Source organism: Siniperca chuatsi, linkage group LG21, assembly GCF_020085105.1.
Source record: "Siniperca chuatsi isolate FFG_IHB_CAS linkage group LG21, ASM2008510v1, whole genome shotgun sequence".
NCBI lineage: Eukaryota > Metazoa > Chordata > Actinopteri > Centrarchiformes > Sinipercidae > Siniperca > Siniperca chuatsi.
Genome location: NC_058062.1, coordinates 22,799,344 through 22,817,216, shown reverse-complemented (window position 1 = coordinate 22,817,216; position 17,873 = coordinate 22,799,344). Strand labels below are relative to the sequence as shown.

Here is a 17,873-nt window from a genome sequence, read left to right as displayed (position 1 = left end):
AACATCATTGACGAGTGGTCGCTTTTGACTGCCAGAGTATGTTCATTAGTTTTAAGTGTTCGCAGGAAACCTCCATTGTGTTTTGTAAGACTTGCAGTATTTCTGTATTTGCTTGTGTTTTCTTATTTGCAGTGTGTTGCTTTATGCAGTGAATGTGCTTCTTAATTTGCTTGTGTTTTTTCTATTTTAATAGTCTATTTGTTTGTGTTTTCTTAAATTGCAGAGTGCTGAGTTCTCCCCGTCACAAAAGAATAATAATTCACAATAATTCACATGTTTACTGATTTACTGCTGTCCAACACTGAATTGAGGATTTGTTTGGAACATCCTATATTACTGCTGTAGGATATGTTCAAGGTAAGCAATATACAATTGTAATGCAGATTAATGAGAAGTGAAGGCAGAGCTGTATACTAAACAAGGAGCCAAGTCTTTTAGGTGATCATTACATAGTTTTTGAGTATGAGTAAACCCTGAGCTATTAGGTAGCCCTTACAGAACTGCATAGTCACTTACTCTTGCTTATTTAAATAAAGAATTACAGTCACAATATTCCTGAAGACAATTCTCTGGTTACACCATTGTTGTTCAACTGTTGTAGTAGCACTCAGGAAATAAATAATGTGAGTGCAATCCAATAGGCCTCAGGCGATTCCAACCACCAATAATGAATAAATAGTAGCCTAAATGCCATCGATCATTACTTGGAGAAAAGGAAAGTTGAAAGAAAAACAGAGAGATACACAGAATGAAATCTGGTGAAAGAGATTATATTTAAGGTGGTATGAAATTGTGTGTTGGTGGTAGAACTCAAGGGAGAGGGAGTGAAAGAGAGAGTGAGGGAGCGCTCTCCACTTTGTTGTGGCGCAGCACATCTCCTTACATCCATACATGAGCCTCTAAGTAAGACTCAAGAGTCAGTTCAGGCCAATGATATATGTCTGTCAATGAAGAGAATCAATACTATCTCTACTGAAAACAAGGAGGATGACAGGGAGAAAAAGAAAGAGAAAGAGACAAAAACAAAGGGAGACAGGATGGCAGTCAGAGAGAGCATGAAATACAAAGCAAGGAAGTGATTAATACATTTCATTCCTTTATTCAACCTCCACCCACTCACTGATTAGGTTTCCCAATGAAGGGGGAGATGTGTACAGTACCATAATGCAGTGTGTCTGCTGCCTTTGAAACTAATGCTGTCAGCAGGAGGGTGTAATGTGCAGTCTTGGCCTTTGGAGGCACTAGCAGCACTGCACCAATGTTCATTCCAGAGCTACCTTTCAAACAGGTTTTTTTTTTACTTGTCTGAAGGAGAGAAGGCAGTCTTCTGCCTTACCTGTGTGTTGAGAAAAATCAATACACAGGTAAGATTATAAATTTGTGTGATGGTGATCTTTATAGCTATTGTCACACTAACTTACCAAATAAGATGTCTGTACAAGACATGCCTCAGTTTTCTACTAACCTGAGTCAATTGCAAGTTGATTAAGACTGCAGAAAGTCTATTTAAAAAGACTGGAAAAAGCTAAAAGTAAAGATACTGTAAATGGTTGAAACAGCCAGTTTCTGTCACTCCAAATAGCAGTACTACAATTGTAAACCTGGCCAAAACTACTGAAAAATACTATTGAACATTATCATACCATCCCATCTATCAAAGAGGTACTTAGGCCCATCTGATAGGGCTGTGGGGGTACATATGACAAAAAAGGTTGGGAAGCACTGCTGTAAGCGACATTCACTGCCACTAAATGTCGTACTAGAGAACCACCATCTCAGACCAAAACAAATGGTAGCTACAGCAACAGTGGGGAGAAAAAGAAAAAGTGAGAGAGTAAGAAGAAAAAGAGAGAGAGAGAGAGAGAGAGAGAGAGAGAGAGGAGGGATGGTGGGGTAATGATCAAAAGATGGGAAAGTAAGACACAATAATAAAATAAACATGCCAGACAAACATAAAAGATCAAAAACAACATACTAAACCAAAACATAACTATTTCAATGAGGTGAAAAAAGTATTTAAAACACATCAGCTCATTTTCAACACTAACATAGATTGATTTCCTTGAAGAACACTCCATCTTGAGTAAAAATCTAATTGGCTTCCTCCCAGAACACTGCACCACTGACCATGTATATACCCTTCACACGTTAATTAACAAACATGTACACCAAACAATTAATGGTAAGATATTTGCTTGTTTTATTAGTTAAAGAAAGCTTTCGACTCTATTTGCCATGAAGGGCTCTATTACAGACTTCTACATGGCGGGTAAATGTATGATCTTGTTAAATCAATGCATTTGGAAAATAGGTGTGCTGTTAAAATTGAAGACAAACAAACTGAATTCTTCACCCAGAGAAGAGGTGTTCATCAGGGCTACAATTTAAGCCCGTCTTTATTAATGTATATATAAATGACCTATAAATCAATGTGCTGCTCCTGGCCTCTCCCGCCTAGATAGAGAGGTGAAGTCTCTGTTTTATGCTGATGACCTTGTTCTACTGTCTTCTACTGAACAAGGACTACAGCAACAGCTGGACATAGCCCCAGATGTCAGGAGAACAAACACCAGTTTACCATAAATGTGTTTACCACATATACCATCATTGAACATAGTATGAGTTATACCTACCTTGGTATAACCATAACAGCATCAGGGATTTTCAACATGGCAGTGAATGCACTAAAAGAAAAAGCTCAAAGAGCTCTAAATGCAATTAAGAGAACATTTTAAAATGTCCAAATTCCAAATAAAATCTGGCTTAAAATATCTGACAGTGTCATCCAGCCCATTGCGCTGTATGGTAGTGAAGTATGGGGTCCACTCAGTCATCATAGCTATACCTGTTGGGACAAACATCCAACAGAATCTTTACATGCAAAATTCTGCAGATGCACACACATACACAGAAAAACACCAACAAATGCATGTAGAGCAGAATTAGGCAGATACCCACTGACAATTAACATTCAAAAGAGAGCACTCAAATTGTTTTAATCACCTTAAATCCAGACCACTAGACACCCTCCATTCCAAAGCCCTTCAAACCCAAGAGCTGAGCCCAGATAAGAGTCCCCTATGTCAGTTGGTGCTGAAACTAACTGCCCCCCGACACTCTGACTAGTCTAACAACACTGCTTTCAAAGCACAAATCAGAGTAAAAAAAATTATAACACAATGTAAAGAAAACTATTTGGAACATTGGAAAGAAGAAACTAAAAGCCACAGTAGATTAGAATCTTATCTGGCCCTAAAAAGAGATTATGAATTGGCAGATTATCTCTTTACTGTCAGAGATAGAAAGCAGAGACATATCCTAACCAAGTACAGGCTCAGTGACCACAGACTGGCAATCAAAAATGGAAGACACAAAAAACCATGGCAACCAAAAGAAAACAGAATATCTAGTCACTGTTCGACAAGTGAGGTAAATATAAATGTAAAATGTCAAACATTCAATAAAATAAGGAACAAGTTAGCTAAATGACCTCTCAAAATTAAAAATACTCCTAGGAGAAGGAGACAGGGCATATCTTGCTGCCCAATATGTATCAACATGCCACAACCTGAGGGACAGTGACCTAGACATACACAGCACATGTATGCATTCACACACACACACACACACACGCATTCATTCCTATATATATAACAGTGGACTATTATTCTACACTGACCAAGTGTGGACCGCTGTTTCTGTTCATTTTGAAAAAAACTAAAATAGAATAGAAAAGTTACTTTTAAGGTCTTTCCCCATAATATTACTACAAATCTGCTTTTTACATTTTTTTAAAGAAATTGCCAATTACCAGTAGGGGATTTGCATTCCTGAATGATTTCTACCTATCAAAGAGGGGACCACTATATACTGCAGTGGAACTGTCTGTACCCATTCTTTTACTTAATAAGAGTTTGTTTACAACAAAGACTTTCTTTGTTTCTTTCAAAAATGGATAATTTAACTTTAATGTTATAAATATTTAAACATTTCTCTGTGATAGAAATATTACAAAAATAATCATGGCCACTTTAATTGAGAATAAATAATGCTTTACCTGTAATTCAGAAGTAACTTGGCTGTATGCACTAATATCAAGGACTGTAGTATAAGCAACAAAATGTACTTTATCTATAATAATAATAATTTATTATTATTATTATTATTATAAAATTATATATATAATAGTGTAATAATATATTATTACACTATATATATTTCACGCTTGACACTGTATTAATATGAGGGGCTTCCCAGAAGGCAGGGGAGTAATAAGTACTTAAAAATCTAAAAAAAGGAAGAAAAAACAATCAGGATAAAATTAGGAATAAAATGGTCAGCAGCAAGATCCTTTCTTTTAGTTGTTTATAAATTGCTAAAATTATTATCAGACTTTTACTAGGCCTCTGAAATGGTTCAGTCCCTAAATATTCCCTTAACCAAGTTTTACATACACAGGACTTCAATTATTTTTACCATGTACTTGTGTCATTAATCTATATTTATAGGAATGCATTTTATTTGTTGATTCACATTACAGAAAAAGGTCCACACTTGTATTGTATGGAATGACATAGGTCCACTGTTGGCTGGTACATAATGACACAAGTTCATTCTTAGATAGCATGAAGTGACATTCACACTGCAGCATGGATGAATAAAAGAAACAAAATTAATAATATTTATGAGAAAAAGAAAATCTCAACTAAATAGTCTTTTGAAACATGATTTGTTATTATGTTTTTGTAATAAAACATAAAAGCTCAACTTTAATGGATTTCTTAACTAGTTTCAAGCTGCAGGCTGTATTAAAATGAAGGGCTACCATGAAGGTATTTTCAAAAGTAGAAAAGAAAGAAGGTAAAAAAGAAAAACAATCAGGATAAAGTTAGAAATAAAATGGTCAGTAGTAAGATCATTTCTTTTCATTTTTAATCATTAACATTAGACTTTTACTATACCTTCAAAATTGTTCAGTCCCAAAACACTCCCCTGATGAGTCTTCACAAGCACAGGATTTCAATCAAATTTTCAAAGTAATTGTGTCCTCAATTTATATTAATAGGAATGCATTCATCTGTTGATTCACATTACAGAAAAAGGTCTACACTTGTATGGAATGACATAGGTCCACTGTTGGCTGGTACATAATGACACAGGTTCCCTCTTAGGTAGCATGGAGTGACATCTACACACACACACACACACACACACACACACACACACACACACACACACACACACACACCTTTACATACATTAATTCACTTATTTGTATTTGTATTTTTTAACTGTAAGTCTACATTTTTTTCAAGTTATATTTTTACTTATCTGTATATATGTGGTATTCTAACAGCAAAATCACAATTCTTCTGTTTATGTACATTTCCCCATCCCAATAAAGCCAGACAGAAAGAAAAACAAACAGAGACAGACAGATAGATAGATTGATAGATAGATCAAAGCAAAGAAAGATGGTCTCAGCCTCAGAGGGACAGATAATCAGACAAGCTGACAAAGAGAAAAAGAAAGTATAAGAGCGAGAAAGGTCCTCTCAGTTGTTTGACCTCCTGTGACATGTTCCCTTGAGCCAGGAACAGCAAAAGGTCAAAGCATTGCATTTCATAACATAAACCATGAGCAAGCTGCACACCACAGGAATCCGTCTGGCAGGGGAGAAGCATAGGTGGATGCTGAAGAGTTTTGCATTGTTAGGGATTTTTGTTACAGTGCTATTATTTTCATCTGTACTATTTCGGTCTTTTTGAACCAGATGTAGTAGCTTGCGCCCCTGCCCTAATGCTTGCTTATACAAAGGAACTAGAGCCAGGAAAAAAAGCAGAAGAAGAAGAAGAGCAAAAAAGTTGCACAGAGGGGAAAAGGAGCATTACAATGTGATGCTGCCCTTTCAGAATGCCTCCGAAATGCTCAAGTCTTTGTTCTTCCCGCCCATCGCAACTGCAGATCTGATAGTGTTGGAATACAGTGACAGCAGTGACATTAACATCTGCCATTAATCCAATCCCAGCCCAGCACCATCTGTGATAATGTCAGCGAGAGGGAGGGAGGAAGGAAAAAGAAGTGTCGTAGGGGGATTGGAAGAGAGCCCTGGTGGCACAAGTCTGGTCACCATTTTGAAATGTGTGTGACTGTAAAGTCTTGAGGTGTGCTTGTGGATTTGAAGCTTTTAGAGTGCAGAGAGAGAAAGCTAAGAAGCCATCACAGCACAATAAACAGTGCCACCACTATGCTAGTCATTACAGTCCTTCGAAGTTCTTCTAATACTTACCTGAATGTGTGTTCATGTGTGTATTTTTGGGATTAGAGTTTTGTCTTGTCTTTCTTTTTCCTTGCCTGCTCATCTATCTGCTGGTTGTGTCAAATAACCTGCTAGATCTTGTGTGTTTTTGTACTTCAAATAAAAACCATTAGCTGTCTTGTTAGCTGAGGTAGACCTTCGAAGCACTACAACAGTCAGTGTTCCAGCCCAGCATGTCAGAGACATGGCTCAGTTACAAAAGGCATTGTTTTCATTTGAAAATGCAATGAGAGCTTTTTACCTTTTTGTAAATCAGATGTACAAAATTGTTCCCTGAAGGATTCATTCAGCACAAGCTCATAATGGAATGGTTGGAGCCAAGTCCGCTGTTAAGCAAAACAGTGCTCTCTGTGGGCTGCGCTGCAAAAACTGACCTGAGCTCAGTTCCAGAGGAAAGAACAGAGGAAACCAACCAACCAACCAATCAGCAATCAGCTCTCACTGGCCTGGCAGGGCAATGAGCCAATGAGTGCACAGCAGCCGCTTTCACTCTGGCACTGTCCCAAAACAAACACGTTTAATTCAATCCCCATTTATTCCTTTATTTTTGTTCTGTTTTTCATACTTTTGTTATATTTTTGCGAACAAGTAACTCAGTATTTTGGTGCAAATTACTTCTCATTTTGGTTTTGATTCCTAATAATATAAAATTCAATTGATCTCAATAGGACAACAAGACCTAACTACAATGTAGAATCTGCAAACAGCTGTCTCATAAAGGTTTGTCCACACATGGGGCAAAGTATGGAAAGACCAGGCACCATCTCTCCAAAATCAGTCTCAGAATATGACTTCCCTGGCCCATTTGACTGGGCCAGGTTGACTTTGGAGCCAAAGTGCTTCCAGGGTGTGAAGCATGATGGTGATGGTGATGGTTTGGTTCATGGCGCCCCCTATCTGTAAGTACCAGAGTGAGAAGAGACCGGGTGAGAGGAGGAGAAGGAGGAGGAAGAGGAGGAGCAGGAGGAGGGGAAGACAGCTACACACAAAATACAGACACACAAAAAAGAACAGACATACAGACAGAAACAAACAAAAAAAATAGAGAAACAGACAGACAAACAGACAGATGGATAGTGTAACACATAGACCAACAAGAGCCAAAGTACAAATGCATGACCTGACACAACCTGGGGAAGGAGACAGTAACACAACAACAAAATAACAACACCAGCAACAGCATGCATCAGACATGGACCCGCACTGTGAACTGTAACCTTTCAACCCACTCTGACCCCATAACCTGTTCTCTCTGGTGGTTACAACATACTGTAGGTGTAAAGAGGGAAGGCACATATCTCTCTCACACACACACACACAAATAGGCTAATAAACATAGAGGCATGCATTTAGTCACACAGTCATGCTCGCAGACTTGCACAGTGTGTTCAAGTGGTGCTATGATGTGTGTGTGTGTGTACAACTATGAATGTTGATTTGACATTATGTCAGCTAACACTGTTTTTGACTTCTAAATATACAATTAAACTAATTTATCACAAAAAAATAAACTATTAAAATTTTAACTTCAGCAATCACATATTGTGCCTTTAGGGATTTGTTGGGTCTCTGTAAATAATATTAAGTACAGTCTAGACCTGCTCTACAGGAAAAGTGCAATGAGATAACTTCTGTTATGAATTGGCGCTTTATAAATAAATTGAATTGAATAGATAGAATATGATGTGTAACTATGGCATTACATTTGTGTCACAATTCTGAACATTAGATGGGACGTGAGCACAGAAAATAATTTTTGCAAGCACATAATTTATATTTTGTAGAGAAATTATCACGCAAAGAATAATTTATTTTGAGCAAACAAAACTCCCTTCTGTGCTGATAAATGTATTTGCATGTTTGCTATTATACACATCCAAATAAGCGTGCAACAATAAGCTCTTTCTCTCATTTTTACTAATTTGCCCTCTCAAGTTTGCTTGCAAGCTCGCTCAACCTGACAGTGTTTTAGTGTGCCACAGTTTAAGCCAAGCATAGAATTACAGTAGGCAAATTGTGATCAGCTGTTTTGTCTCAAATCAAAAGTCAGTGGTAGGAATATCAGGATATCGGGATCGCATTATCACAGACAGAAATGTCCATATAGGTCGTCTGTGCAAGCAGCTTATTACAACCCATGTTTACGTTTTTTTGTAGGTTGCAACCTCTAGTGGTTTGGCAATTATGAGGGGATCAAACCAGGAAGTCGGGTGACGTAGTATAAAGAGCTTGAAAGACTGCATGTGGAGGTGTAGGGGTGGATGGATGGCCCTAACAAACAAAGCTCATTCATCCAGGAGACCAGAGTTTGCGTCCTGTTTGAAACCAAACGCTGACTTATTTAAAGTTTTAAGTTACATAACGTTACGTACGTCACTTACGTACTTAACTTATATTAGTTACATGACTTACCTAACATACTTAAAGTAAAGCCTGGCCAACTGTCACTTAGCAAGCTCGTTAGCTTAGTTGCTTATGGGACAATAAGTTCACACAGTTTATTGTGTATTTGTACCGTTTACTCCTGTCTATTAATTGTCTGCACAGTTTATACTTCGACAGAGGAGGTCAGGTAAAAGTGGATGGTGCAACACAGCTAAAAACTATGACAAGCTTCCAACGTTTTTTACTCTCTGGCTCTCCGTTCCCTCGAGGGTCAGCAGTGTCAAGACATCTTGCTATTGGTTCACGGTGCAAACTTGTTAGTCAAAGTTGAACTCGACATGAAAAATGTATGTATGCCCCTGAAAGTGAAACCACTAATTGCTGCAATTCAAAAATCTTGCTGTTTTTAATGCAAATGTGCCTGTAGGGAAGCACTAGGAGAATGGTAACTGGATGGTGCAGGCACGCATGTATGTAGTTTATACAGTTTTGGTTAGATACATAGTTTTATGAACCTTTATAAATAATAATTGTTTGATGATGATGCTAAAGTGATAATAATTTCTCTACAAAATATAACTTATGTGTCTGCAAAAAAATATTTTTGGACTTTCTCAAAATGCCATTGCGTGCACAAAATTGAGGCACAAATACTAATTTGTCAGTATTATCTGTGCCACGGGATATATTGTAGGGTATACAACGGCAAATGCTGGGGAACTAACCTGCTTGTAATAAGCGTTATGCTACATGTATTTGACAAGACTAGCAGTAATGAGATGTAGTATTAACAAGTAAGCTAATAATAGCTTGATAAACACTGTTGATAATAATAAGCCTACATGGCCTATAGCCATACATTAGACAGATTATAATGATTCCTTAACTAACTAGAGAATGGATTCCTATTATTAACAAAATACTACTGTTGATTGAAATGAATCCTTTGTGAAATAAATAAAATCGTGTGTGTGTGTGTGTGTGTTGTGAGGCTTCATATTGTCTGACCTGATCTTGATGTTGTTTCTGGGGAAGGAACTCTTTTCTTCTCAACTTTGTCACTTCATTGTGTTTTTTTTGGTATCTCTCTACTTAATCTACTCGACTTTACTGTAATGTCACATTCTGTGCATGGGCTGTGTGTCTGTAGTCTAGTGTAGTCTAATCTAAACTAGTCTGATCTATTTTTATCTTCTCTCTTCTATTCTCGTATAGTCTAGTCTAATCTCACTTAATCTAATCTGGTCTGGTCTAATCTATTCAAATATATTGTAGTCTAGTTTGATTTTACCTATTTTAGTCTAGTCTAAATGAATCCAGTCCAATCTAGTCTAACCTATTCTACTCTAGTCTAATGTAATCTTGTCTAGTCTAGTTTAAATTAACCCATTTAAATCTAATCTAATGCATTCTAATCTAATCTTTTCTAATCTTTTTTAATACAGTCTAATCAAGGCTGATCCATCAAGTCTGATCTAGTCTAGTCTAATCAAGTTTAATCTAATCTAATATAATATAATCTTTGGTTTACACAGAGCAGTTCAGCAAAGTTTACCAGTGAGTTAATGTTGTATTATTGACTGTAGAAGTGTTTTTCACTGCTTTGTACTTTGTGTGGAAGTGTTACCTCTGTGTTTCTATGGTTTGATCCAGGAGGATGTGGAGTTAACACTGAGCTCCTTCTGTAGCAGAGGCCCCTCTGGCTTGAACCACTCCTCGCCCAAGGAGGATGTTACACTGCTGGACTCTGAGCCATCTGTGTGTGTGTGTGTGTGTGTGTGTGTGTGTGTGTGTGTGTGTGTGGGTGTGTATTCTGGAGTGTGGTTTTGTGTGTGAATCAGGGAAACATCATGTGGAGAGTGTATAGAGGAGTGTATAGGATGTTAAAAGGTGAAAGGTGATTATATTTGAAAACAAAATTAATTATTTTAGTTTTAGCAGGTCAAGGTGGCAGTAGGCAAGATGAAAGATGAAAATGAGACACAAAATGAATGGAAGATGAGGGAAAAATGTTAGAGAGGACAAACAGCGAGCAATGAAATTAGGATGAAATAGGAAGGGAAAACAGAGGGAGAAGAAGAAGCAGTTGGAGAATAGGGTGAAGGGAAAATGGAGAGTCAGTGGAGGAGGTGGGTGAAATGCAAATGTGAAAACAGAAATGAGAAAGAATAGAGTGTGGGGAAGAGAGAGAAAAAGGAAGAACTTTAAAGGATGAGGCTGGACATATTTTGTATTTTTCTCATTGTCAATCAAATCCCATGAAACGACCAGAATTAACAATTAATGTATCCTACTAACAAGTGTTGTATGTACAGTATATCCAAAGCCTGATATATCTTTTTCCTCTGTGTCAGTGTCATAGAGCTCCATTGTTGTGCAAATACTTTTAAAAACACATCAGTGAGTCACCATTACACAGCGTGACATGTTCCTTCCTTACCATGAACACACACACTATAGTTAATTTTGACTCAATCCCACATGCACTGTTCTGTTCCTAGAAATACTCACTATAGCACCAAACTAGTCCGAAATGTCATCCTGTTTGAATAACATTTGCTAAAAATTAAGTGCCCAGCTGTTTTAAGAAATTGCTGAGTCTACAGCCATGCTAGCAGCTCAGTGAGGCTGTACTTGCATACAGTGGTGGTTTAAGCTAAATGCTAATATGAGCATGCTAACATGACACAATGACAATGCTATAATGTTTACCATGTTCACCATGTTAGTTGAGCATGTTAGAATGCTAACATTTGCTAATTAGCACTAAACACAAAGTACAGCTGAAGCAGATGGGAATGTCATTCGTTTTGAGGGTATTTTGTCATAACCAGACAAAAAATTTAAATTTTGACCCGATGATTGCGCCGGAAGAAAAGTTAGGGATGTCCAAAGTCATTAAATTCATCCTGAGGGGGACATGAATGTGTGTACCAAATTTCATGACAATTTATCCAAACTTTTTTGGAATTTTTTTTATTTTAATTTTTCTATTGATGTAATAGAGCATGACAAAAAAGAATGAAGAATAGAAGATAAATAAGATAGACATAATGGACAGATATATAGACAATAACATAAAACAGTTACAATGATGCATGTGATGATATTATAAGAGTCTGGGAGAAGAGATTATATTAGATTAAGTTGGGTATGTGTTGGTAATGTGTGTGTGGATGTTTGTATGAGAGGCAGTGATATGTATCAGAGTTTTATTTATCCAATAGTTGTTAAGATATTTAGATCTAGACCAAAGTGATGGACTGACCGAACGACATCCATAGAGCAATCCATGTTGGTGTGTAGGTGTATCTGCAGAAAAAGAAGAAGAAAAAAAACCCTACACACTCCTGTCATTCCCAAGTTTTCTTTTATTCTACATAAACATGTTTTGACCTCTGGAAGACCATTTGAGGAAAGTCATTTGTGGTCTAAATGCTGTTATGTCCATGTATATATAATATTAGATAAGAAGAAGAGACTTCTTGAAGTGTCAAAGCATAAATAGGAAATACAAGAACATATGCAAAGAATTCATAAGTAACTTTAAAAAAATAGAGTACTTTATACATCATGTGCTACTACTGTGTACAAAATAAAATGTTGAAAAACAATACAATAAACACTGTACATAACTAGTAACTAAAAATGTATTGAGACAAAAATAAAAACAAATAAATGAAAAAATAAGTTGCAATGCAAAAATTGACCTTGAACAAAAATTGCGCTTGAGAGAATGGAAATGGGTGGTGGGTAACGTGTTGTGTGTCTAGAGAGCAGTGTTAGCAGCATGAAATACAGTTATTGCACTTGTAGCAGCAAAATCAAAGTATGTGAAATATGATTTATAGTCCAGAAGAAGTTTTGGGAACGAAGCAGCAATGTGTGGATATTTTTTTTGTCATTTTACACGATGTGTTGACCCATCCATCCACCGTGACCTCCTGCCTATGATGTTTTGCGGTACTAATAACATCATCACATGTTCACGACAGACTAAAGTCATAATTCAAGAGGCCACTAGATGGTAAACGGTTGTAATTTACGCCATCTGAACAAAGAACTGATGCTAGTCTTTTGTCTTTTCATGGGATTTGTTGATAGTAAAAAAATAGAATTACTATTGTAACACCTCTCTGTATCAAACATTACAGGTAACACTATAATCCCAATAAAAGACAGTGTTTTGAAATGAAACAGTTTAGCTGTATGTAATTAGTTACAGTACACATACAACTGTATCATCTGTGATGAACACATAATACAGCATACACAGAAGACCAATGTTATCCTGAATGTAGTGTTGCTGAGTGACTGTTGACCCACCTCAGTAAGGAATCAGCTGCAGAATCTGAGTATTGCATTCTTTGACCACAATTCACAAAAAACTGTCATGAATAAGTTTGTGTTAGAGTAAAGCAGAGTAAATCCAGTCACTTCAACATCAGCGCAGATGGCAGTGCTGCAGCAGCCTCTGCAGTACCTCTGCAGTACAGATGCAGGATAAATGCATGAAGGGGACTTCTTCTACAACAACTGTAGTTTGACGGTGTGAATGAGAAGAATCATTGTATTAAATATCAGTGCCATTCATTGGACATTGATATGTTATTTGATGAGGAGAGAGCTCATCATGTTAAACGGTCTTAATGGAGTGAGTCTCGTGGTGATGCTGAGCTGTCACTCAATGATAGAGGGGAGTGAGGGGGAAATGTAATATTTTGAGTGTTTGTGTGTGTTGCTGAGTCTTAGTTTTAGCTTAGCATAAAGCCCTCTTCAGTACTTTTATTTTGAAATACAATTATATGCTATATACTTTTTATGTTGTCTGTATGGCGTGTGTGCTTTCACATCTACTTTGTGCTGTATGTGTCTGTGTGTGTAACACATTCTATAGGTGCAGGGGGTTGGACACAATACAATGAACACCTGTATGTATTTTTATATTGTTATGTGTTCCTTTTATTTTGTCAAGCCCCTGTATGTACATGTGTGATTAGATATGTGTGTGCTTGGAACATATGTGCTGACAGTGTGTGTAGTGTGCAAAAACATCAACACACACGTTACATATCAATCAGGACCATGCATCAAGCGACAGCCCACTGCTGTCACTCAAGTATCGCCCCGCTCCGCCCCCTCTTCCCCCACAATCAATCCTCCTCCTCCCCTCCTCCGCCCTCCTACCTTTCCGAACGTTCCCGTCCGTTGTGCGCTGGAACTCCCCAGCGCTCAGCAGGAAGCAAGCACGGTCATGCGGGTAGCGCTCGCGGCTGGTGGTGGAGCCGAGACCCCCAGTGGCCGGGCTACGCTCATCCCCTAGGACCTGGTCAATGGTGGGGCAGTCCTCGTTGGCCAGGGCCGCTGCGTTGGTCGCCGCGTCGCCGTTCTGCTTGGAGTCTGGGAGAGATGGGGGGTAGCAACAGAGATAAAGAAAAAAGAGTGGTAGAAATTAAAATTTAAAAAAAATACAGTGGGGAGGAGGTGACAGAAGAGGAGGGAAATGGAGAAATGGTGTACAGAGAGAGGAAGGAAAAGCCGTAGGTGAGAGGGTAAAAGTATAGAGGAAAGGAAAGGAGTTAAATAGGAGAGGAAAGAAGACACGGAAAGGAAAGGGGAGAAGAGGAAACATGGAGAGGAGATGGGAGGAAAGAATGAGAGAGGAAAAGTGAGGAGAGAAGAGGAAGAAGCAGGAGAGGAGAGGAAGTAACAGGAGAGGAAAGGAGAGGAGATGGGAGGGGAAATGTTGAGAGAGTGAGGAGGAGGGGAGGTGAAGGAAGAGAAGATTAATGGTTGGGAGAGAGGAGAAGGAGCAAAAGCCAAAAAAAACGGGAGATGAAAGAGAAGTGGAAACAGAAAAACGATTAGAAGGTAAAAGGAAAATTAAAGACGGTAAAGGGAGGATGGAGAAACGATAGAAGAGAGAGGGAAAGAGGAGAGAGGAGGGAGGGGGATGTAAAGGAACGTTAGTGCCTTGTGATAGCTATCCTGATCACATGACCAACACACTGCAGCAGAGCAGGCTGTAGACACACACACACACACACACACACACACACTTCATATACTCACACACCGCATTTAAAAGCACTGAATGAGAGAGACTACACAAAGGAGTGGGAGAAAGAGAGAAAGAAAGAAAATATATAGTCTGCTGCGCACACACACACAAACAAAAAAGGAGATGGCTACAGGGGAAGCAATGTTTGTAGCTTTCAACACAGCTGTCAAATCTAATCTGATATGATTTACTGCTCAGCAGTTTCAGATACAGGCACAGGCTAGAGGGGTGGACACACACACACACACACGGCGAGAGATAGAGAGCGAGGACACAAATGGCTGCGCACAATAAACTGGTAACAAGATTTAGGGCCGGGATTATGCTGGAAAGTAACTAGTTCGTTCAACATGTTGTTCGACCACATCAAAAATCAAAAGTGTTTTGTAGTGGTTCTGAACTGCCACACTAGAAGGCAGAATGAATAGCTGGCCATCATTGAGACAAGAAATTATTGAAATATGGGGATAATAGAGCGCTTTTTCAGTCTCTACTGGAAGACATTCATAGTGCTGCACTTGGTTGTTTACATGAAAAGTTTGCGCACGCACACACACACATTCGTGTATCATTGCAGATGATGGACATGTCCATTAAAACAGCAGAGATGAGAAGACATGGCCTGGATCAATGTTTTGACAGGCAGAAAATACTGTATATCTATATAGACCCAACAGAGGATTATCTGAACATGTCAGCCTTGGTGGTACAGCATCTGGCTGTGAGAGGAAAAAGATGGAAAGTAATAAGCTTTTTTTCAGCTTTCTCATCTCATCGTACATTAACATCTATTTTAGTGTACTCCACTCTAGGAAGAACGAGGACATCACTAAGTTATTTACAGCTTCAAAACCTGTGAGATACACACTTCTCACATCAGTTCAGTGTTTGAAATCTGACCTCTGGTCATCAGTTTTATGAGAAAGTGAGAAACTTGGACAGTTTTAAATAATATTTTTTGTTAAGGTCATTCCAGGGCTTAACTCATGCCACATTTCAGAGTTTGAAACTCTATAATTAGTAAAGAAGTAGAGATGACATGTCTGATGCAGAAACAAATCCTTTCTCAACCATGCCAAACCATGTCCAAAACAACATCCAAGCCCATACACACAAAAATAGAAAACATGTCCCGTGACCTCTACTGCTCTACCACACCCACGTTCCAACACTCGCATCCTAGTCAAGCCCTTTTGAGTGATTTTCACAATGAAATTCAAGGACCCTAAATTTCGTTGTTTTGGGGTGAGTCGTGATATTGGTTAAAATTAGATACACGATTCAGAGGCCTCTGTTTTATTGACACACTTTTTATCATTTTAACTAGCATTTAAACAATTAACCGACTAGTTAATTGAAAGGAGGCAACTATCTTCATAACCAATTTTTGTTTAAGTCTATTATCAAGCAAAAATATCAAGCCTTACCTGTTTCCAGCTCAAATGTTGAGGATTTGCTGCTTTTCTCTGTTTCATATAATTGTTAATTGAATGCCTTTGGGTTTTGAGCTGTTGGCAAGGCATAACAAGCTATTTGAATCTTGGGCTCTGATGATGGGAATTTTTCACTATTTTATGACAATTACAGACTAAATGAGTAATCACTTACTTCAGTTATCAGTTAAAAAATAATCAACAGATTAACAGATAATCAGACATCTCCTTTACCAGGTTTGATCCTGGAATACAGAGAGACACCTGAGCATAGTTATACTAGAGGTGAAAGATTTGCGTATATTTGCTTTGCCCCCCATGAGCAGATCTGTTGTTTGCAGCGATTCAGTTGAAATGGATTGATTTCACTCCAAAATGTTGCTGTTAAAAATGCTTGTGTGACAGGGCCTTTACATTTGGATGCTGAACATGACTGTAAAATATTGTTTTTTCTCTCAGCTTTTGAGCTCAGTTACAGTATGTTCAATTACTCACCTGCCCTGTTGATCTCGATGATCTCCTCCTGTGCCAGTGGGCAGTCTCCAGTAGCCATCATGCTACCAGATCCCACCATGCCCGGCCCAAGCACATTGCCCATCAGCCTGTGCGGTGAGGCAGTTGCCATGGCCAGGGCGTCTGGTTTGCAGTAGTTGGGGCTGCCTGGTTGTGGCGCTCGGGGGATGTGCTTGTTCCTCTTCTTTGGGAGCTTCTGCTTGGCCATGGCGAGGGAGTAGTACATGCCAAAGTTGTTGACGATGACGGGCACAGGCATGGCAATGGTCAGGACACCGGCCAAGGCGCAGAGGGCACCCACCAGCATTCCCGACCAGGTCTCAGGGTACATATCCCCGTAGCCCAGCGTGGTCATGGTCACCACAGCCCACCAGAAGCCAATGGGGATGTTCTTGAAGTTGGTGTGGGCCGCAGCCGTCGGATCGTCTGGGTCGGCACCAATGCGTTCGGCATAGTAAATCATGGTAGCAAAGATGAGGACGCCCAGTGCCAGGAAGATGATGAGCAACAGGAACTCGTTGGTGCTCGCCCGCAGAGTGTGGCCCAGGACCCGTAAACCGACAAAGTGGCGGGTCAGCTTGAATATACGCAAGATACGGACAAAGCGCACCACACGTAGGAAGCTCAGCACGTCTTTGGCTGTTTTGGAGGAGAGACCGCTCAGCGCCACCTCCAGGTAAAAGGGCACAATGGCCACAAAGTCTATGATGTTCAGGGCGCTGCGGAAGAACTCTGCCTTGTCAGGGCAGAAGATGACGCGCAGCATCACCTCAATGGTGAACCAAATGACGCAGACGCCCTCCACATATGTCAGCCAGCCATCTGTGACTACCTCATACACTATCTGCAGGGTAGAAGAAAAAAATAAAGGGTTGTTGATTTTATTAAGCCTTTACTCATTGATTTATTCATTCACTATATGCCCAAAGGCCCAATAAATACCATGCTCCCCAGGGCATATTGTTCCACTATATAATGTCATATGCATTTGTGCTTTACAGTCCTACTCTTTTCTCACTTCCTGTCAAAAGTTTCTTTAGCAATTCCTCTTTAACTATGCACGTGAGTGTATAGAAACTCTAACTTTATAGAAGAGCAATACGCTGGAGTGTCCCTTTAACGCATTACCATCTCTAATATTAAAAAAACAATTCACTAAAAC

At 38.9% G+C, this 17,873-nt stretch overlaps 1 protein-coding gene across 10 annotated transcripts in view; it reads right to left on the bottom strand.

Annotated features, from left to right (window-relative positions):
• Nucleotides 1-17,873, bottom strand: part of LOC122869301 (potassium voltage-gated channel subfamily C member 1-like) — a 136,292-nt gene that overhangs the window by 54,048 nt on the left and 64,371 nt on the right. For 6 of the 10 annotated variants that reach the window (XR_006376291.1, XR_006376292.1, XR_006376290.1 and 3 more), the window contains exons 3-4: nucleotides 16,694-17,555; nucleotides 13,892-14,104 (exon numbers count right to left, since the gene is read on the bottom strand). Coding sequence is in view for 6 of the 10 variants with exons in the window: in XM_044182144.1 (XP_044038079.1) it covers nucleotides 13,892-14,104; nucleotides 16,694-17,555 (1,075 nt within the window). In the remaining 4 variants the exon portion in view is untranslated. The other 4 variants (XM_044182145.1, XM_044182149.1, XM_044182143.1 and 1 more) reach the window with 4 other exon arrangements.